This window comes from Oryx dammah, unplaced genomic scaffold, assembly GCF_014754425.2.
Source record: "Oryx dammah isolate SB20612 unplaced genomic scaffold, SCBI_Odam_1.1 HiC_scaffold_11, whole genome shotgun sequence".
Classification (NCBI taxonomy): Eukaryota; Metazoa; Chordata; class Mammalia; order Artiodactyla; family Bovidae; genus Oryx; species Oryx dammah.
In genome coordinates, this window is record NW_024070195.1 from 17,293,198 (window position 1) to 17,317,325 (window position 24,128).

The 24,128-nt window shown below is 39.0% G+C and overlaps 1 protein-coding gene and 1 non-coding gene across 2 annotated transcripts; one reads left to right on the top strand and one right to left on the bottom strand.

The window, feature by feature from the left end:
• Positions 1-4,231: 4,231 nt before the first annotated feature.
• Positions 4,232-16,449, top strand: LOC120870300 (chorionic somatomammotropin hormone 2-like). Its single transcript, XM_040249914.1, has 5 exons — positions 4,232-4,286; positions 11,230-11,414; positions 13,593-13,700; positions 15,458-15,637; positions 16,258-16,449. The coding sequence occupies exons 1-5, from the start codon at positions 4,232-4,234 to the stop codon at positions 16,447-16,449; spliced, it is 720 nt and encodes a 239-aa protein (XP_040105848.1).
• On the bottom strand, positions 8,810-8,920 carry LOC120870647. The gene has a single exon (XR_005722847.1). It is a non-coding gene; the product is annotated as a U6 spliceosomal RNA (small nuclear RNA).
• Positions 16,450-24,128: the final 7,679 nt, after the last annotated feature.

A 24,128-nucleotide genomic window follows, 5' to 3' on the forward strand; every position in this document is an offset into this window, starting at 1 on the left:
TGCTTAACTACAACTCCTGCTTTTTAGTGGAAGATCAAAGATAAAAGTAATATTCCATAACAGTCAAGTAATTATTTCTATCAAGGTATTTTCTGAAAGCTAAGCTAGAGAAATACACTGTGGGATAGAGCAGATAATGAGAAGTGTAAGAGATCCAAACAGGGAAGCTGCACAACCAATCGATAATTTTCTTTTCGGTAAAAAGAATAAAACCTCAGTTTGGAATCATGTTTTATACAGAGATTTGCATACTCTTTGAAAATGTAAAGGATTTCCTACTCTAATTTTCCTTTTCCAGTTGCGAAAACCAAGCCCTAGAGAATTAAAGATAAGTTTCCAAGTCAAAGAGCATTTAAGTTAGGATTCTGATGAGAGCCCAGTGACGGGCCTTAGGGTCCAGTTGATTCATCTTTAGGCTGACGAGCTGGTGATTAGGGTACCAGTAATGATGCTGTCTTCAGGCTGAATTGCTTTTATTTTGGAAAACCTCTCTTTGCTCTTAACACCCTCAACTGATCACATAAAATCCACAATCTATTAGTTTAAATGTTAATTACCTCTAAGAAAATATGTTCTCAGGTGAGCATGTCAAAGAAGTACAATTTGAAAGAAAATGTACAATTCTATGGAATATGTCACCATGTGCCTCACAAATTGAATATCTAGGCTACCTGTTCCACATTTATGACCTTGGAAGGGAAAACAAGATTGACACTTTTTTGCCCCATTTAATCACATTCAGTGTTTTAGTGCACGCAGGCTGCTGTTACAGAATGCCAGAGGCTGGGTGGTTTATAAACCACGTTATGTGTCACAGTTCTGGAGGCTAGAAGTCCAAGATCAGGGTGCCAGCATAGTTGCGTGAGTGAGGGCCTCTTCTAGGACATATCCCTAAATAGAAAGGATGAGCAAGTATTTCAGGCCTCTTTCACAAGAGCCCTAATCCCATTCATGTGGGCTCTGCCTTATGACCTAATCATTTTCCAATGGTCCCACTTTCTAAAATCGTTACTATGGGGATTAGGTTTTCAACATATGAATTTTGGGAGACCACAAGCATTTAGACCATGGCACCCAATGAGAGGACTGACTTGTCTAAGGTAACCGAATGCCTCATCCATACTGAATGCTCTGTGGTGCTGATAGGAAGCCAAGGACTAAGGAAGCTGAATCACGACCAGCCGTCCCAGGTGGAGGGTCTGAGATGGCAAACACCTTGATGGATTTCACAACAATATAAGGGTGTTTCCAGGGTCTTCCTTGGATATCAGTCATTGAGCAATCCCCCCGCCCCTCTTATACATGTTCCTATTTGAAATATGAGTTAATTACTGAGTTCTTAGAAAGTACCTGTTGACCAACATGGAAACATCACGACTAGCATATGAAGAAAAGGGCCTTTGACAGATACAAATTTCAGTGTGGAAAGTCCTCAAGACTTTATTCAGTTCAGATAGCAGTTACAAGTTTGGGGATCTCCCAAGACCATTTTGGGGTTCCATATTCAGCTAGGACTCCAAGAGTTCACTGAAAGCTGTTATACATATGGATATGGTTTATTCCAGATCTTTGATTTATTTTAATTCATTTTTTATTTTTAGTGCAGTATAATTGAAATGAAATGTTATAAATGTCAGTTTTTGTTGAACAGTGAAAAAGGTATACATATACATATAAACACTCTTATTTAAATTCTTTTCTCAGGGAGCACAAAAGAGTTCCAAATAGGAAAAGGAGTACGCCATGGTTGTATATTGTCACCTTGCTTATTTAACTTATATGTAGAGTACATTATGAGAAATGCTGGGTTGGATGAAGCAGAAGCTGGAATCAAGATTGCCAGGATAAATATTGATAACCACATATATGCGGATGATACCTCCCTTATGGCAGAAAGTGAAGACGAACTAAAGAGCTTCTTGATGAAAGTGAAAGAGGAGAGTGAAAAAGTTGGTTTAAAGCTCAACATTCAGAAAACTAAGATCGTGGCATCCTGTCCCATCTTTCATGGCAAACAGAAGGAGAAATAATGGAAACAGTGTCAGAATTTATTTTGGGGGTGCTGCAAAATCACTGCAGATGGTGACTGCAGCCATGAAATTAAAAGATGCTTACTCCTTGGAAGGAAAGTTATGACCAAGATAGATAGCATATTAAAAAGCACAATCATTACTTTGCCAACAATGGTCCATCTAGTCAAGGCTATGGTTTTTGCAGTGATCATGTACGGATGTGAGAGTTGTCCTGTGAAGAAAGCTGAGTGCCAAAGAATTGATGCTTTTGAATTGTGGTGTTGGAGAAGACTTGAGATCTTGAGAAAGAAGAACAAAGTTTGAGACCATGGTTGCTGATTTCAAATATATTAGAAAGCTATAGTAATCAAAACAGAATGATTTGCTTCTGGCTCGAAAACAGACACATAGATCAATAGAGTACAACAACGAAGCCAGAAAGAAATGCACACCCATATATTGTGGGTTAGCTTATGAAAAAGGAGCCAAGAATATCCAGTGGGGAAAGGACAAGCTTTTCTAAAATGGTCCTGGGAAAACTGGAGAGTCCTGTGAAAAAGTGAAACTGTGCCCCTGTCTTTTACCATACGCAAAAATCAACTAAAAAGGGATTAAAAAGTTGAACATAAGACTTTAAGTGATTAAACCCCTAGAAGAAGACATTGAGGTAATCTTGCCATCAGTCTTTGCAACGAGGTTTTGGGTTTCACACCGAAAGCAGAGGCAACAACTGCCAAAACAAACAAGTGAAATCCAATCAAACTCCATAGAAAGGAACATCAAGAAAATCAAATGGCAATTACAGGTTGACAGAAGACATTTCCAAATTATATATTTGATAAGGGCTTAATATCCAAAAATACATGAGACATACAACTCAAGGGAAAAAAACACCAAATAATTCAAATATTTAATGGAGTGTAAGAAAAGTAAGGGTCTCAATAAATCTGAATATTAGACTGTAGATGAGAGACACAGCAAGGTTTTTCTTCTAGAACAAAAAATCCTGTGCCTTCCTGGCATTACTTTCTTCATCTCCACTCACTTGTTTGACAATCACAGTTCAATGTGTACGTTCTTCAGTCAATAGCAATCACCCCAGAGTAAGCTATAATATGTACTAAGAACAGCCCCACTGTGGAAAAAAAAAAAGCGTAATATTTGCATATTTACTAATGAGGCATATCCAAAGGAAGGTAATTTCCAGAGTTTACCATGCCACTGTTTTGTATATTTCATTTCAAAATTGAGCTACCTAGTAAGGAAAATGAGTTAAGAGACCTCAATAATATATAGATAGAAAATCAATTTTAAAAGGGAGAATTAATGGATTATAATTTGGGAGTAATTTATTACTACTGTTGTAACTGTAGTCCTTTTGGTTCTCTACTGCATCCATTAATAATTTATTATAAATATTAATATCAACACAGGGACTGCTACTGCTGCTACTGCTGCTGCATCGCTTCAGTTGTGTCTGATTCTGTGCGACCCCATAGACGGCAGCCCACCAGGCTCCTCTTTCCCTGGGATTCTCCAGGCAAGAACACTGGAGTGGGTTGCCATTTCCTTCTCCAATGTGTGAAAGTGAAGTTGCTCAGTTGTGTCTGACCCTCAGGGAGCTCATGGACTGCAGCCTAAAAGGCTCCTCCACATATGGGATTTTCCAAGTATGAGTGGATTTCCATTGCCTACTAAAGTTATAGTGAATAGAGAAAGATATAGAATATATTACACAAGAAGTGAAAGTATGGGAAGTCAGCAATGCTAGTGAAGGGCAGTATTGCCTTGAGATGAAGGAAGGTTCTCAAAGTTTCTTGAAACACCAAGATCGAGCCAGATGTGAGAAATTAGCCTAATTTGTAAAGCAGAAACTCTACCAGAAGAAATTTAAGTTCATAAAAACATTACAATGCTAAAACCCAAAATGTAGAGAGAGCATAGTGTAGGGTTGGGTATATAGACATTCAAAATTCTCCATTGCTTAGTGCATCAGGCACTCAAGGACCACCCTCACTGAAGTCTTTCTCTATTGCTCAACCTACAGGTACCAGCATCGCGAAAGAGCACTACTCCTCAGGCAGTAGAGCCCTGCTTTTATGGCCTCCTGGCTTTCCTTAAGAAGCATCCCATGCAGCAGATTTCCTCCATCCCATCCCATCAGGCTGACTTCCCACGGTCAACAGGAGTCCTCTCCCTGGGATCATTCTGCAATCCCCATGGCTCCAGCTCCCAGCTTCCGTGGACACCAGTGGACTTACAACCCTGTCCGAGGTATGAAAGGCTGCAGCATGGCTTGTCTATGTGGTTCTCACTCTGTTCAGACTGTCACAGATTAGTGAGTTCACTCCCCAACTGCTTCAAATGCCTCCCCCGTCCCAGTGGACGCCATGGATGCGGGGATCTCTCCCCTGAGCTTCAATCCCTCATCCCTGGGTGCAGGCTGGTCCCCTTGCTCTCCTCCTTCTTTCCCCTTCTTCCTTGTCCCTTCTTTCCTTTGTCCTAACAAGTTCTGTATGGATCCAGATATTCCTTCTCAGTACTCAGGGAGTCCTGCCCGTATTCGCCTGGTCTTCTGTGAGAACTGCTGCATCTTTAGACGTTCTTGATGCATCTGTGGAGAGAGGTGAACCCCACTTCCACCTACGCCTCAGTCATCTTGTCCACTCCCATTTGTGCACGTATTAGAAATGAGTTTCCCTTTCTATTAAGTAACACTGTCATCACCACACATGTTTAACTTTTGCTTTATGAGGAGAACACAGGTAAGTTCCACTCTCTTCAGTTCAGTCAGCCATTCAGTCGTGTCCCACTCTGTGTGACCCCAGGGACTGCAGCACGCCAGGCTTCCCTGTACATCCCCAACTCCCAGAGCTTGTTCAATCTCATGATTAGATCATGAAGCTCAAACTTAGATCCTCATCTTATTAATTTTTTATACATGAAAATATGTAACCTTTAAAACTCTCTCCCTATTAGCCCTACCCTCCAGTCTTTGACAATCATTTTTCTACTCTGATTTCCTTTTTTTTTTTTGGAAACTCCTTATAGTTGAGATCATATGACATTTGTCTTTCTCTGACTAAGTTTACATAGCATAATGCCCTCCAGTTTCATTCATGTTGCCACAAATGGATTTCTTTCTAATTTTAATGGCTAAATAATATTTACCTATATATGTCACGTCACATTGTTTTAATCCATTCACCTGTTGAAAGATACTCAGGTTGTGCCTATACCAAGGCTACTGTGAATAATGCTGCAATGAACATGGGAATACAGATCTCTCTTTGAGACAATGACTTCATTTCCTTTGACTACATGTCCAGAAGTGGGATAATGGATCACACAAACGTTCTCTTTTAAACTTCTTGAATAACCTCCACAGTGTGTTTCCATGGGAGTTGCACCAGTATACATACCTATCAACAGTGCATAAGCACTCCTTTTTCTCCTCATCCTCAATAACATTTGTCATTTCTTACATTTTTGGTACTAGACATTCAAACAGGTAAATGCTGATATCTCTTGTGTTTTGATCTGCATTTCCTTTGATTATTAGTGATGCTGAGCATCTTTTCATATACTTTTGATCGTCTATCTGTCTTATTTGTGGGAAAATGTCTATTCTTTAAAGATGTAGCATACATTATCTTAACTCTATTCCAATATATGAAACTCAGTTGCCTAGCTGTATATCAACAACAAACTATCAGAAAGTGGAATAAAGGAAACAATTCCATTTACTATTACATCACAAAAAGATAAAACACTTAGAAATAAACTTAAGAAGGTGTTGAAAGATTTTATGCAAACCTTTAAGACATTGATAAGAGAAATTTAAAAAGAGTTAAAGACATGTAAAGTTAGGTTGTCTATTCACTGTGTTTCCTGGGGTAGGATTTGTATTTCTATAAACTTCCCTCTTAGAACCGCTTTTGTTGCATCCTATCAGTTTCAGATCATCATGTTTTCATTGTTCTTTGTTTCTAGGAATGTTTTGATTTCCCTTATTTCTATAGTAATCTGTTCATTTTTTAGAAATGTGTTTTTTAATCAACATGTGTTTGTGTTCTTTATAGTTTTTTTTTTTTTCTTTCCTATAATCGATATCTAGTGTGAGAGTACTCTTGCCTGGAAAATCCCTTGGATGTAGGAGCCTGGTAGGCTGCAGTCCATGGGGTTGCCAAGAGTCGGACACGACTGAATGACTTCACTTTCACTTTTCACTTTCATGCATTGGAGAAGGAAATGGCAACCCACTCCAGTGTTCTTGCCTGGAGAATCCCAGGGACAGAGGAGGCTGGTGGGCTGCCGCCTATGGGGCCACACAGATTCAGACACGACTGAATCGACTTAGCAGCAGTAGCAGTAGCAGTAGCATTATCATAGTGTTATGGTCAGAGAAAATTCTTGATATAATTTCAATTTCCTTAAATTTACTGAGGTTTGATTTGTGACCCTAAATGAGGAGAATGTTCCTTGTGCACTTGAGAAAAGAGTGTATTCTTCTGCATTTGGATGGAATGTGCTGAAGATATCAATGAGGTCTGTTTGCTCTAATATTTCCTTTTGGGCTTATATTTCTTTATTAATTTTCTGTTCTGTTGATCTGTCCATTGGTGTAGGTGTGGTGTTAACATGCCCTACTATTATTGCGTTGCTGTAAATTTCTCCTTTTTTGTCAGTTACTGTTTACCTTATGTATTGAGGTGCTCTTATGTAAGGTACATAAATAGTTAAAATTGTTATGCCTTTTTCTTGGACTGATCCCATGATCATTTGGCAGTGTCCTTCTTAATCTCTTATAATAGTTTTGATTTTAAGGTCTATTTTTTCCGATACGAGAATTGCCAGTCCAGCAATCTTTTGATTTCCACTTGCATGGAATATCTTTTTCCATCCTCTCACTTTCAGTCTGTATGTGTCTCTAGGACTGAAGTGGATCTCTTGTAGACAGCATACATATGGTTCTTGTTTTTGTATCCATTCAGCCAGTCTGTGTCTTTTGGTGAGAATTGAAGAAGATAATAGAAAATAAGACAACTGATAAAGGATTACTTACCAAAATACAAGCATCTCAAACAACTCAGTCATCAAAAGCAAAGGCAAGAACTGCAAAAATAAACTAGTGAGACCACATCAAATTCAAAAACTTCTTCATAGTAAATGAAGCCATCAATAAAATGAAATGACAACCTATGGAATTAAAAAAATATATTTTCAAATCACATATTTGGTAAGGGCTTCATATCCAAGTAGATATAAGAGACTCATGCAACTCAGTATTGAAAGAAATCAAACCACCCAAATCATTAAATGAGCAGAGAAAGAGTAAGTGTTTTGAAAAACCTGAAGAGTAGACTGTAGATGAGAGTCACTGTAAGGTTTTCCTTCCAGAACAAAAGCCTGTGTCTTCCTGGCATTGCTTTCTTTATCTCCAATCACCTGTTTGGTGATTGCAGTTCACAGTATACATCCTTCATTCAATAGCTATCACCCTACACTGAGCTATATGTGCTCAGAATAGCCTAATTAACATAACAAACTAATAATTACATACTTAATCTTGATGTATATAAAATCTAAGGTGATTTTCAGAATAAACTACATTTTTTTCTACATTCTATTTCAAAATTGAAACACCTAGTATGGAAAAATGAGTAGGGGACCTCAATAATACATGCATAAAAAGTCAGTTAAAACTGGGAGCATTACTGGATTATATTTGGGTGGAATGTATTATTGCTAATACTATTACAATATTATTCCCTTTAATTCTCTGCTATACTAGTGGATATTTATTTAAAATAGTAATACCAGCATAGAGGCACATAGTACTCAAGTTACAGTAGATTGAGAAAGACAAAGCTTATGAGGCAGGATGTGAAATCACACAAAATTATCAACAGGATCAAAACAAGGGGAAGTACTGCCTAGAAAAAGCAGAGTTCTCTAATTTTTTGGAGACAACACGAGCAAGCAAGATGCGAGCCAACCAGCTTAAACTGTGTATTAGAAACCGCACCAGAAGGAAACTGAAGTTCATAAAAATATGCTGATGCTAAACGCCAAAATCCAGACAGTAAGAGAATAGGGTAGGGTTTATGTAGATGCTGAAAATACTCAGAGAGATAGACATGGAAGCAAATATGCTAATGAGCATCAGAAAAATCAAAGCACAAAAGGGTCTGAAAAATAAATCATAAAGGGACTTGTTAGTCTGATCAAAAGTATAAGAGAATCAAATTAGAAAACCAAAATATAAAGACTTGTGCACGTGATAGACCCAGAGAATGCTCTGCAGAGAAAATTTAGGCCTTAGTGACCAGTGAACAGAAGCCTCCAGCATCAGGAACAAACCCCTGGGCAGGACTCATGACTGCGCTTCTGGGAACAGGCTCAGTTTCAAAGTTTGGGCACTATACCACCTAAAAGTGAATGCAGACAAGGATTATAGCTTGCTATGGCACTGATTCAAGACAGTAGTTTTTGTTAGTTTCTTTTCTCATTCAATTATAACGTCAGTGAATCACTAATCAATGATAATTGACACCATCAGTTTCCAGTCAGATCCTCTTTAGTCATACAATGGATATGTGAACCTGTTATATGATTCCCAATAACAGTTTTTATAATTGAATTTATTGATGTTTAATTGAAGGGGACTTGCTTTACAATACTGTACTGCTTTCAGCCAAATATCAGCATGAATCAGCCATAGGTATGCCTATGTCCCCTGCTCTTGAACCTCCTTGCCACCTTCCTTCCCATCCCAACCCTCAAAGCTGTTACAGAAAAATATGGAAAGCATCACAAATTTGAGTGTCATCCTTGGGCAGGGGCCATGCTAATCTTCTCAGTATTATTCCAATTTTTAAATATATGTGCTACCAAGGCAAACACATGAATAAGAATTGGCAGAATGTCATGGAAACATGTGTAATATCACATAAGAAATGAATCGCCAGTCCAGGTTCAATACAGGATCCTTAGGTTGGTGCACTGGGATGACCCAGAGGGATGGTACGGGGAGGGAGGGGGGAGGGGGGTCAGGATGGGGAATATGTGTACACCCATGGCAGATTCATGGTGATGTGTGGCAGAACCAATACAATATTGTAAAGTAATTAGCCTCCAATTAAAATAAATAAATTTAAATTAAAAATAAATATTTGAGATAAAATATTAATAAAACAATTTAACAGAAAAAAATAATATAGTTAGTCATCTATAAATGATCAATTACATTAAGAATTAAGGTATTCTGTTATATTTACTGCCCCTTATAAAATCGAATTTATAAGGTCCAAAGTTTCATGAAGGAATTAAGCATATATTTATGCATAGCACATGTATACATGCACAGAAATACGTTTATGTTATATAAGCTATTATCTTCCTTGCCTGTCACAATAAGCTCTTTAGTTGATGAAAGAGATAGTCCCAAATTTCTCCAACTTATATGTCTCTTTTTTGAGAACCACTTCTTTTATTTTCATCACCTAATTTTAAATAACTATTTTATTCTTAGATACCATGCCCCTTTAAAATAACTAAAAGCAGATAAAACCTAGTATATGCTGATATCTTATCCTTAATTAAATTATCACTCTTCTGGTAAATTGGGAAAAGAATGATGATCAGATTTCATTCAGGAAGACAAAATCTCTATTTTATCAGTTCTCTTGTCCAAACTCAATTCTTCCCCACTTCAGTCTTTTTTTTTTTTTTTTCCCACTTCAGTCTTAAATTCTGCTTACTTACAAAGGACAGACAGGAAAAGTAATATTAAAATCATGCTAGCAAGAGTCTATGATTTTATGCTTCTGTTGGTCAAAGGTAGGGCCAGGAATAATTTCTGAAATATTACAATACATCACAGAAGCATGAAGTTCTAGTTCTACTGTCAAAGAGGAGATGCTTGGAGATGGTTGAAAACCTAAGCTCCATGGGTTGTCAAGATGTACTCCCAACCAGACAAGTAAATTTTGTCCCTAAATAGTCAAAGTCAGGAAGAGGCAGGCCTTGTTTGCAGAGCCAATGACGTTGTCTTGGGTGCTGACCAGGTAATAGTCTTGTATTACCATTTGGAGATTTATTTGCTATTTTCTCAAAGAGACAAATGTAACGAGAGGATTAAAGATGCATAAAAGTAGAAGAGCTGTCAAGGTGCCTACAAGAAAGGCTAGCCAGGAGACCAGGCCCCCACACTGATAATTGTCAGAGATTGTAACAGTGAGTGTTATATCGACAGAGCGGAATAAGTGGATAAAACCAAGTTCTAGGGTCACTTTGTTTTGCAGTGAAAGACAAAATATTTTTCTCTTTAAGCAGAGTCATTACAGCTCCTGCTGTGGTCCTGGTTACACACATGCAGACCAAGGGCCACAGATATGTGTGATGTCACATCAGGAAGTGAACAGATGAGTGTACTGGAGCCCAGTCACCTGCATCTGCTAATAATGGGACCTGGGGAAAATCACTTGCCCTCTCCAAGTCATCACATCTTCATTAACGTTACTTGATGATCATAGTGAAGATTAAGGCTATCTCACATGGTTCCTGTGAAACACAAATTTTAAGATGTTTTAAAGCTTTTGGGAAAGTATCAAAGACATGCATGGGGTTACAAAAGTGAGTGAGCAGATCCAAGGTACAGTAATCTTTTTCTCTTAGTTTTCTCTCTGTACTCAATAATAGTTATCAGTCAGTCACATGTTTACTCTTATCCCAGTGTGATGGTATACCACACAGATAAACTGGACTTTTCTTGTCATTTCAGTGTCTAAAATGCAAGCATTAGTAGCTGTAGAGTAAAAAAATTGTGAACTCCTAGAGGGCCTTGCTGCTCTGAGTCTGGAGAGTCCCAACACTAAACTGTCTTAAAAGAATGGCCCAAACATTCTGGCTCAGAATTAAGTTCCAAATGTTTGCAGAGCACAGAAGTACTTCTGGGAGCAATTCAAAAATACAGGGAGTAACCTACTTCTCCAACTATCTATCTGTGCAAATATCATCATCCATCTAAATTTACACAGAAGGCGCTCCTTCTTCCCCACCCCAGCTTCTACAGCAACAATTCCTGCTCACAGCACCAGGGAAAGAGAAGGCTTCCTTCCACAGGATGGACTGGATAACCTAGTCATGGATTTGATAATCTAGTCACCTGAGTGTCTAGATCATCTCAGAATGGCTCACGGTTTTATTTAAACAGGGTCCTGCCTGCTGCTGCTGCTGGTGGTCATGTCAAATCTGCTCCTGTGCCAAGGCAAATCATGCCCGTCCTGCAGTCCTTACTTGTTGGCCACCTCCATGAGTTCCCTTACAGACTTGTTCATCGAAGTTGCCTGGCTGTCCCACGACTTCCATAACCTTTCCACAATAGTGTTCAAGGAGTTTGTAAGTACTACGGTAGTGGTGGTTTAGTTTCTAAATCGTGTCCGACTCTTGCGACCCCGTGGACTGTAGCACACCAGGCTCCCAGAAGGAAACTTCACCTAAGTGATGGGGCTATACTATCCTTTAAACAAGAAGGCTGCAAAAGCACACACTCTAGGTCAAAGAAGCCGTCAGTTCATAACATGTGGAAATCGAAGAAAGAATCAGTTTGGGAAATCTCAAAGTTTCCTAAGAAGTGCAATAAAATTTTCAATTTCCTTTCATTCATTTTCTTTTTTAAATAAGCAAAATAAATGAGTTTGCATTTGTCAGCTAGGAATGCCATAAAAGAATACAATAGACTCTGAGGAATAAACAACAGAAATTTATTTCCTCACATTCCGGGGCCTAGAAGTCCAAGATCAGGGTGCCAGCAAGGTGAGGTTCTGGTAAGGACTGTTTCTTCCCAGGCTGGCTTCTCCGTGAGTCCTCACAAAGGGTAAGGGGTGGGGAAGAGAGATAGAGGAAAAGACACAGAGACACAGAGAGAATTCTCTGGTGTTTCGCTTCATGAAGACACTAAATCTATTAGATGAGTGTTCCACCCTAAGAGCTCATTTACCATTAATGGGCTTCACTGGTGGCTCAGATGGTAAAGAATCTGCCTGCAATGTAAGAAACTTGGGTTCTATCCCTGGGTCTGGATGATTCCCTGGAGGAGGGAATGGCAAGCCACTCCAGTATTCTTGCTTGAGAAATCCCATGGACAGAGGAATCTGGTAGGCTATAGACCATGCGATTCCTAAAAAGACAGAATCCTTTTCGAAACACAGTATTTCGGCAGTTAGGGCTCTAACACATGAATTTGAAGAATGCATATTCGGTCCACAATACTACCTGACACAAAGCACTTTTAGGCGGGTCTGGGGAAAGGAAGCATTTTGATTTTCTGGTCCTTCAAGGTCTCCATGGGCTTCTTCGCTAGGCTCAGAGTAAATAGCCAATAAATGAGAACCGCTCTGCAGTGAGAAGGCAATGGCAACCCACCCCAGTACTCTTGCCTGAAAAATCCCATGGATTGAGGAGACTGGTAGGCTGCAGTATATGGGGTCGCTAAGAGACAGACATGACTGAGCGACTTCATTTTCACTTTTCACTTTCATGCATTGGAGAAAGAAATAGCAACCCACTCTAGTGTTCTTGCCTGGAGAATGCCAGGGACGGGGGAGCCTGGTGGGCTGCCGTCTATGGGGTCGCACAGAGTCGGACACAACTGAAGTGACTTAACAACAGCAGCAGCAGCTCTGCAGTGAACTGGGTGGATGGAACATGTTAAACAAAGCTGAGTCCTGGTCACAGAAACGAATACTTGTAGTTCTTTTAAAGCTACAAATTATTGTTTTAAGGTTTGCAGTGAATAGGTTTCGAGCTACAATAGAAGGGATGTTTACAATTGGAAACATTTATTCTCCTTCTGAGGAAGGTATTTGAAAGTTGTATGTTAATTCTTTTTGGTCTCTCAGGGAGCACACAGTAGAGCAGACAGCTAATAAAAAGTGGTGCTAAAGGTTTCTATTAAATTCACGTAGTTCTTTTTACTCACTAGATTTCCTTTCATCATCCATTTGACTGTCCTTTTTTTTTTTTTTCCAACTCTTCCAGGTAAACAAGAGATTAAACGGTTAAATATAGGTGCATGCATGCATTCTAAGTCACTTCAGTTGTGTCCAATCCTTGCAATTCTACTGACTGTAGCCCAGCAGGCTCCTCTGTCCATAGGGCTGGCCAGGCAAGAATACTGGAGTATGCTGCTGTACCCTCTTGCAAGGGATGCTCCTCACCTAGGGTCAAACCTGAGTCTTGTTATATCTCCTGCATTGGCAGGAATATTCTTTACCACTACTGTCCCCTGGGAAGCACCAAGTATTGATACATACGTACTATATTTGGTTCAAATAGTTAAAAAAAAAAAAGAGATAATAATAAAACAGAGAAGGGAAAAGGTTAAATTTAGAAAAGTTTTATGTAAAATCATTTTTATAGAGACAATGTAGAGAAAAGTAGAAAAAGAATGACTTTCAAATTTTGTGATGACCCCCCATTAAAAAAAATTCACGTCTATCAAAGATGCTAATTTCTGTTAATGGGTTCATCTACTGAATGCCCAACAACACTAACTAATTGCCTGATCACTTTCAGAATGAAACATATGCCCAGGGCAAATTGTACCATATCAATGCCACCAACAGCTGCCACACCAATGTCTTCGATTTTCCCGAAGAAAGAGATAAAGCCCACCAGCTGAACGTGAGTCTTTCACCTAGGTTTTTCACCATTTCAGATGAGACAGTATGTAGGTTACCAGACTTCAGATCATTAGAGGTTATGGTAACTGTACATGCAGAAAAAGGTGGAGAAACCATAAGCAATTGAAGAGAAATTATATTATGCAGTTGATGAAGCATGAGCAATATCAAGGGATGACTAAAGATTTGTAGTAGCAAGATAAATAACAGATCTATAAATTTTCCATGCAGACAACTTTAGTTCAACCACTGCATTAGACACAGGATTGCAGCTATTATTCTGTATGAAAACAGGAAATGAATGGGAACTTCCATGTGTAAAATATAAGATTGCAAAATTCATGAATATGAAAGAAACAGACAGCAGTTTTGAGTACTCCCTGTTACTAGTGACTCCTACTTCGGAATCCTATATTGCACCACCCAAGCCGTCGCATCTGCCTTTCAAGACTCTCCTGAATCTGCTTGTACTTCTCTGACACCTCCTTCATTTGTCATTCTCAATGACTCCTCTGTCACCTTTTATTCTTAATTTGTAAGTCTCCCCCACAATGGCCTATAAAACATTGCTTTGCTTCTCATGGCCGCAAAAATTGCCTCTGTTCTGAGGACAACACAGTTTACATATCAAGCCTCAATCATTTATTGCAGCTCCAAATTTTCACAGTTATAATCTCTCCTTTCTGATTTCCTGCATTATCATTCCTCCTAACATTATTTAAAATATTTTCACATGCATCCCCCCTTAAAATACTATCTTCTCTTTCTACAACCTTTTTAATGATACTTGCATTGTTTTCCTCTATTAAGCTCATTAATAATGAGGGTGAACAAGTAAAGGAGAAAAGACAAAGATGAAGAAGAGGGGGGGTTGTTCAATAAGCTTAATTTAAAGTTTATTGAGAGTTCCTACCTGGCCTCACACTTTACTGAGCACTTTATGTGCATTACTATATTTAATCCTATTCAGTTTTCTGTTCTTTACCAGTAAGACACTTCATGGCTGTAAAGAAATCAAGCATATTAACTAGAGATCTTCAGCCCCCGGGATTTTCAGGCTCAATTCTGCTAGCAGTAGTGAACTAGGGGGGGGAAACCCTCCATTTTGAATCCCACTGATGCTGTTACTAAAGACAACGCTGTGCCATTTTCTGCCCGGACACATGCCAACAAAATAGAGTCTTCTGATGTCAGCAGGGGGCTAGTGTCGGGATCAGCTGAGGAGAGAAGCCTGTTTAGGAATGCCATGTCTTCTTTCTTGTCTCTTTGTTGTAATATCATAAAACAATTACTGATCAAAAATCAATACGAAGGACTCATCTGATTCATTAATACAAATGAATCACTGGGTGACAGTGATGTAGGCACAGGCGGAATCCCTCTTTCCTGGATCAGGCACTGCAGCCACGTACTGACTTGCCATAAATACTTAGATTCTCTCACGCAAATATACAAACACAAAAGAACTCAGTGAGTGGTAGTAGAATTTTAGAGGAAAAAGGAAAATTCTTCATGTTATAAATTAGAATGAATCAGAAGAATCAGTTCCTATAATAACCTAGATTTTTATATTTCAGCAAAGTGTGAACTAACAGCTTACCTTTTATACTTTTGCAACTTTTACTACCTTCAAAAATCTTTGCATGCACATAGGAATAACCAAAAGTTTTTTAGCTCAGCTGCTCTGAGCAAAGATCACATGTTACCAACTCTACTTAATTATTAATATTAATGAGACTGTTTCTTATGGTTGCTTAGAATGAAAACATTACTAAGTGGACACTCGTGTTACTGTACTGCTGGAATAATCCTCTGTATCATCTAGTCAAGGAGCTGGATACTACGAAAGAATTGCCAGAGACTTTCCTATCAAGCCTCACAGAGATTGAGAACATGTCAGAGAGACTTCAAGCATTCATAGAGAGTCATTTCAGGAAGGTGAGCATCCTGCAGAGGGCTTTCTTGCTTTGTTCATGAATGGAAGAGGTGACCTCTGTAATGCATAGGAGTTTGGAAATATCTCATTTTGTAAGAAAAAGATTCATGACTTTTATATGCTAGACTGCTACTACATAAAACAGGAGCCTAGTCATTCATAGTGATAGATTCTACTGTAAAGGAATCAGAATTTCACTGCAATTTTTGACATGGGCAGCCTTCCCTGCATTGCACACAATTCCACCAAAAGCTTGCCTCTTCCTGGGCACAGGTGGTTGAAGTATTTTCAAGAGTAATAGCACTAGAGAACTGAATTTCCAAGACAGCATTTTTCTTTAAAGTAACCCAGGACATGTGCTATTGAGTTCCACTTGTCTTCTTCCTCTGTTCTCCTCAAATCAATGGTTGCGAGTGGGAAGGAAGAAAAGAGAAATTTAAAACTAACCTGGAGTTACGTATCTACTTTTTAGATTTCTAATAGTTTTCTAAGCTGGCTCCAAAATCCATATATAGAGAGTTTTATATTCATATGTCTTCCCCAAATCTTTATTTGATAATTAGAAGAAAAAAAGCGAATACTAATAAAACGCATAAGAAGTCATTATCATTTGGGTATTTAGATTATTGTTCCAGTCCTGAAGATTATTCGCAATGCTCCCAGTGTCTGGTCAGAACACCAGTACATGAAGTCCAGAGATGAAGATAGGCGTCATTCTGAAATGTATAACCTGTTCCACTGCCTGCACAGGGATTCACGTAAAGTTGACATGTACTTCAAGATCCTGGCGTGCCGAGCCCGCAAAACGTGCTAAATCCACAGCCATCCCATCCAGCTCTGAGGTGGTCGTAATGATCTATCCCATAGCAAGCTTCTTTGAAATTTACAGCTTTTTAATGCATGCTCTGTGAAATGGGTCTCTTCTTAAAAAAATAAATACAGACTCTTTAGAGATGTCAAAATCTAAGAGTGCAATTTCTTAACATTTCTTATCTTCCTTTAAGAGTAAATCAAAAGAAAATCCACCCCTACATTTGAGAGAATGAAGCACCTATTAAAATTAGTCACAAATAGCAGAACCTGGCATTACAAAGAAGACCATTAAGAGATTATGTAAGAATCACGGCCAGTTATTCTGGGTCAAGTTATTAGAAGCAACGAATTAGACAATTCTTCATGGTTCTGGTCATGCTACCAAGAAGACTGAATTCTCAGGATTCTTTATGAAAGCCAGCCACAGTCAGCCAACTATCACAGTGTTACACCAGACAAGATAAGTGCTTTGCACTTTTGTGTAAATAGCATAAGGTTTACCGAACTGTCTAAACATTGTTAGGATGCTGTCTTAGTCCTGGGTTGTTATAACAAAATATCACAGGCTTAAAACCAATGGAAATGGATTTCCACAGCGTGGTCATGCAGGGTCCTTTCTGGTCACACACTTCTTACTGTATCGTCACACGCAGGGTGTGGGGGGCGGTGCAGAGGGGGGCTTGGGTGCTCTGAGTGTCTCTTGTATATAAGAGCACTCACCTCATTGAGGAGGCTCCATCCTCACAACTCCATCACCTCACAAAGGCCCCCCCTATGGATGCCATAACCATGGGAATCAGGATTTCATCATATGAATTTTCTGAGGGACACAAAGGCTGAGACCATAGCAGATACAAACGTGAACTGGCTCATCCTCCTCCAGGGGCTGTCGTCACCCACACTCCACTGCATCCTCATTTCCTGCATCACCTTGCAGCCATTCCACACATTCCAAAACTCTGGGTTTCCCATGTCCAGGTCAGTCAAGTGGTCAGCTCCATCTCATATTCAGCCTATTCAATGTTTCCCTCTCCCCTGCTGAGGCCCAGGGGACCTACCAGGAAGTGCAGATGTGTCCATTTCTGCAAGGTTCCTTCTCTGTCCCTCTCTGGATCTTCATTCCTTGGGCCATGTTGGAACAGGGTAGATGGTAACAAGATGGGAAAGTTCTGGCATCACTGACATACATGGTGCTGTTGTAGCCTTCTCTTGGTCCAGACGGACTGATCTGGAATTCCCCCTGACTAACAAGTGTTTTTCTTGAGGGCTTATCCTGGCAATTTTCCAGGACATTCACAATTTGGGGATCCCCAAAGTCATAGTTTCCTTTTTAATCAGGGGAAATGTTCTGGAGCCTATATCCCTACCTGCAGTAGTCACCAGAGCCTCTGTTTCCCTCACTCTGCAAGCACCATCTGGAGAAAATTAAGCCCACAGTGAGCTGCCTACTAGCTGACCCACAGGAAACCCATGTATCATAAACACTCTGAACAACTGAATGGCAGAAATACTGGTGTACATCTATCCATCACTGTGGATTCTGGACAATTGTCCAAGTGGTCACATAGACACTGAGTAGATCAGAAAGCTGGATTGAAAACCACATTACATGAGAAGTGAGATGCCATTCTCTCTTCCTTTTAGATTAACTATCCTTGTCATTAATTATTTGGCTTTACAAACCTGCCCTAGTAGGTCCCAGAATTATAAAATCCTCCAAATAGACTGAGTCTCTACTGAGACTGGAGCAATGAGACTCGATTAGGGATGCTCAGCTTGTTTAACAGCCTCCAAACCACCTGGGATGAGGGCCAGTCTCTTGAGTGGCTCTCCTAAGAAGTCAGCGATGTGGCTGGGCTGGTTTTACAGCATCTTAGGGCTTTCGTAGTAATTCCTGACAAAGAAAATGGGAAATCAAAAGGTAGAAGTGAAAGAGGGATGAATAAGGGAGAAGGAAGAGAAAGACAAAAGGAAAGAAAAACAGCAAATGCAAAGTGAGTCTAGGACGTGGGTAGTGAAGGATGAAATGCTGTTAGAACACTTTATTTTTAAGGACCCAAATACATATGCTTTTAATATCCTAATAGCAAACATCTCATATTCTCTTTCCATGAAAAAACCCTGTAAGCAATTTTTAAGTCATTACTGCCCAAAACATCTAATTCTATTTTGTTACTTGCTTAACTTTCTCTCATTCAGATATTTCCAGCAGAGAGGATGGCATTTATTAGAGGGAAAATTTGGCATAAGGGGGACAATGCAATTGGAGGAAACATACACACACCAATAGACCACACGCATCTGCATGTATTGTCTCTTCAAGCACAAATTTAGGACTTTAGATCAACAACAGAGGTGGTGACATTGAGAGCTCTCTCCTCGGTTGCCTATGACATAAAAAGTGAATACTGTAGGTTTCAGACAATATTGAAAAGAGCCATGGTTATACTATAGAGTCAGTCAGGAATAGCCAAAGCGGGGATACTTGGACAGCATTTAACAATCACTCCCTTGCCATCCAGTAAGTGTTGATTTTCCCCTCTTTTACAGATTTCCATGTAAGATTACATTTAAAGAAATGGCCCTATTATATCAAGACTAGTAACAACGGTTCCGGAAAGGAAACAAACGAAGCACCTTTGAGGCTCACTGACCTTATAGATTAGTAAGTCACATGTCATGGCTACAGTGAGGATTTAAACTGAGATTTAAAAAATATCTGTTTTCCAGAAGCAGGCCTGCAAGTTGTAGAGAAGGAGAGGGTGATATAAACACACCAACTGCTATATTGCATGGTAGCGTGAAGAAGAATAAGATGTGATGCCACCACGAGGCTACAGTGGATTGAAGTAAAGCCAGGAGCCATCTGAGTGTGTCATAGGAGTGATGCAAATGGGATGGCTTTATGATGGAGTTTTGAAACGTTGATGGGATCTTGATGTGCAAAAATAGAAAAACAGTATATCTGTCAATTCATTTAGGATATCCTATGAAGTAAGGATCTCTGACATCCCAGATCAAGGGAACTGAGATATTAATACATATAGCAGTATAAGGTATCAGTGAAAAATCAAGTCTGATAAAAACACGAGATATGTTCATTTTTTACCATTCATGTTGTATCTCTCATGATTATGCTCCCATGATATACTGTGTATATTATTGTAGGGTTAGAATGGAGAAATACTTGTATGGATTTTTATGCATTAGGGAGAATCATTTATGGCAAAATAGAGAGTTTGTCTTTATTCTTCAATGCAACAGAAAGCCAAGAATATTCAGTCGAAGAGAGCAGAATGTCCAGAATTAGAAAAGAGAAACTTTAATGAGGATTGAGGAGTTGTGGCTGTTGGTGGTGATAGAGAAAAAGAAAGACCCGAGAAAGAGCTGCGAATATTATGACACTGAAAATCAAAGAGAGCTCTGCCAAGTGAACAGAAGCAAAGCATGTGAGAGATACAGGAAATGAAATAGACCTTGACCACATGCAAGGAATGAGGCAGACATAAGAGTCAAAAGAGGCATCCACAATATGGGACTAGCTGAGTCAATAAATGACTGAAAGTCAGAGAGAAGGGGGGAGATAAATTAAGGTTTTATCCAAAAGCCCCTGAGGTCTAGTTTCCTGTATTTCATCATCTTAGTAACAGAAGTCACCAAAAAATGTCAAGGTTCTGCAGCAAATGATAGAAATAAGTACTCTAAGGTATCTCTGCTGGACGCTATGGAATATCAGAACCAAAGGAGAACCACCCAGTGATACCAAGCGGTAAGTCACCAGTCACTTTCAACACTTAAATAAGACATACATTGTAAAGCATAGAGGATGAATGGAAATCAAATGGAAACAACCCATACCTTTACAGAGCCAGCCTAGACAAATCCTAAAACCTAAACCAAATAGAGGCCATGGTCTCCTTAATCATGTGCCCACTTTCTCCAAGAGGTTCTCATCCTTTTTCCTGAAATCTCCCTTGTCTACTAACCCTTTTTTGTCTTACTCTCAGCAGACAGTCATCTAATCACTAATCAAATAAATAATTAAACAGTGTTCACTCCTGAGACATATTTGCATTGATTGACTCTTCAAACTGAAAAGCTTTCTAATCCCCTGAAAGTAAAATGCTAATACTGGAAGGACTCCTTCCCAGCCTCTTTCCAAAATGCCCAGTGGGCAGCAATTGCGAGTCTAGCTACTTAGACGTCTTCTGCCATAATTATAACCTGTTTGGATAGTGAAGACAGGAGACGGATGAAGCACTGAATGATGTCGAGAAAGACATGCATGGACACGTGGAAAAGATACCATAGCCTTAAACACCGATCTACGCCTGCACACCATACCGTGTGTGATGGCAGCCAGGTGGGCCTAATGAGGGATGGATTTTTCAAGAAAGCTCTCTCTGAGTTGGCACTGAGAAGTTTGATTCAACTCAACTGTTTCAACATGAATCTTTGATTCTAAGACTCAAAGCCACTTGTCTCATTTAACTGCACTAATCAAAAAGGGAATATACTTACGGCCTGTTTGAACACTGCCAGGAGATCGTAAAAGTTTTCATCACAAGGAGAAAATTGTAACTCTTTCTAATGAGGGATGTTCACCAGAATTATTGTGGTGATCGTTTTGCAATATATATCAAATAATTATGTTGTACACCTGAAACCAAAATAACAGTATATCTCAATATTATCTATGTATAATGATACCTGAAACTGAAATAGCATATTTGTCAATGTGACTTATGTATATTGACCATATAATCATTATGTTATGGACATAACACATCATACCTTCAATTGACTTTAGTCACTCTGTCATATCCAATTGTTTGAGACCCCATGGACTGTAGCACATCAGGCTCCCCTGTCCTCCACCATCTCCTGGAGCTTGCTCAAAGTCATGTCCATTGAGTCGGTGATGCCATCCAACCATCTTATCCTCTGCCTTCTCCTTTTCCTCCTGCTGTCAATCTTTCCCAGCATCAGGGTCTTTTCCAATGAGTCAATTCTTTGCATCAGGTGGCCAGAGTATTAGAGCTTCAGCTTCAGTATCAGTCCTTTCAATGTATATTCAGGGCTGATTTTCTTTAGTATGGACTAGTCTGATCTCGTTGCAGTCCAAGGGACTCTCAAGAGTCTTCTCCAACACTGCAGTTCAAAAGTATCAGTTCCTGGGGTCTCAGTTTCCTTATGGTCCAGCTCTCACTTCCATACTGACTACTGGGAAAACCATAGCTTTGACTAGATGGAATTTTATTTATATATATAAACATATATGTACACACACCTATGTAAGGAAAAGTTTTTGAAAAGGAATATAATTATATTTTAAATAAAGAAAACAAATAAACTAGTATAATTTGTTTTTTCAAAAGTGCATTTTGGCTATCATGTTGGGTCTAAAACCTTTTCTTCAAATGTAGTTTATGTTTATGCTGATATTAGATACAGAAATGTGTCTTAACCTTGTATCATTAACTGCAGAACAGCTTATTTACAATAGCTAATGAAAATCACAAAATTTTGAAATGTATAGGCCTGCCCAGTACACTGCTATTGGTCATTTAACCAACTGATCATTGACTTAATTCCTCCCTGAATCAGAAACTCTTATAGGTGCTTAGTTTACATCACTAAACTAAGCAGGCAGACACTTATCCTCATGGAACTGATATTCTAGCTGGGGGAAGACAGATAATCTGCAATAAACATGAATCCAAGTACATTATGTGGTATGTTAACAGGTGATCTGTACTATTGGAAAAGAGCTAGTAAAGCAGAGGATGGGGTTTAGGGAATAAAGGTGAAGAAAGGGAAGTGATTCAAAGAAAAACAACTTAGACCACACTGAGGGGAGCAAACATGCTCTCTTGCATTCAAGATTCACATTTTCCCCTGTCCAGGCAGGTCTCTTGGTCTTCTACCCAACTTCAAAAATGTTTCCGTCTCTGAGTCTCTATGCAAACTCATGCAAATATGCATGTGCTGAATATTCTGACTCTCTTCAGTTGAACTGGTCTCATAAAAATTTTTTTGGTAAACTCCCTCAAATTAAGTAACATTTTATGCAGCAAATTTTGATAGATTTCTGATTCCTGAAGAACTAATCTCCAAAGTATTTTCCATTTTTCAACACACCATCAGTGACCTAATTATATTATGTAAAAGTATCATATATGCATTGCTATTCTAATATATTATGGCATTTTAAAAATATACACAAATATAAACTAAATGACATTGAGACAAAAATAAATAGAAATGGAAATAGTAACATTTTCTTCCCCAGGGGATGAGGACACACTTTTTTATGGCCACTGGACTAATGGATTCTGAATATACACACATAATTATATCAGTTGTTTACCTATCAGAATAAAGTAATTTCTTTTATATATATAGTTTCAATCAAAGTTCTCAGAATACCATAAGGGGCCAAGAATACAATTATATGTGAATAACCCTCTTCATCAGTTCAGTTCAGTTCAGTCGCTTAGTACTGTCTGACTCTTTGCGACCCCATGAATCGCAGCACGCCATGCCTCCCTGTCCATCACCAACTCCTGGATTTCACTCAAACTCAAATCCATCGAGTCGGTGATGCCATCCAGCCATCTCATCCTTGGTTGTCCCCTTCTCCTCCTGCCCTCAATCCCTCCCATAGTCAGAGTCTTTTCCAATGAGTCAGCTCTTCAAAGGAAGTGGCCAAAGGCCTGGAGTTTCAGCTTTAGAATCAGATCTTCCAAAGAAAACCCAGGGCTGATCTCCTTTAGAATAGATGTTGGATCTCCTTGCAGTCCAAGGGACTCTCAGGAGTCTTCTCTAGCACCACATTTCAAAAGGATCAATTCTTCAGCACTCAGATTTCTTCACAGTCCAACTCTCACATCCATTAATGACCACAGGAAAAACCATAGCCTCGACTAGATGGACCCTTGTTGGCAAAGTAATGTCTCTGGTTTTCAATATGCTATCTAAGTTGGTCATAACTTTTCTTCCAAGGAGTAAGTATCTTTTAATTTCATTGCTGTAGTCACTATCTACAGTGATATTGGAGCCCCCAAAAATAAAGTCTGACACTGTTTCCACAGTTTCCCCATCTATTTCCCATGAAGTGATGGGACCAGATGCCATGATCTTAACAAGCTAGTGGAGGTGATGGAATTCCAATTGAGCTATTTCAAATCCTGAAAGATGATACAGTGAAAGTGTTGCACTCAATATGCCAGCAAATTTGGAAAACTCAGCAGTGGCCACAGAACTGGAAAAGTCAGTTTTCATTCAAATCCCAAAGAAAGGCAATGCCAAAGAATGCTCAAACTACCGCACAATTGCACTCATCTCACATGCTAGTAAAGTAACTCTCTTCATATGCATATGTAAAATTTTGTGAGCTCAACTAAGTAATCATCTTTAGTTCTTTTGTTATTCCATCAATTCATCTACTGGTAAATAATCCAAACTCTACAACAGATATCTTTTTTTCAGGGTTTAAATCTCTAGTTATAATAAATGTGGAGCAATGGCCAAGAAGAATGAATAAAATGTCATATGGATATCATCATGTATATGCATTTGTAAAGAAAATTAATGAAAAAATACAGACTTACAGTTTGCAGAAACAGAAAGTGTACTCACTCAGAGCTGAATATACATATCACCTAGAAAAAATACTTT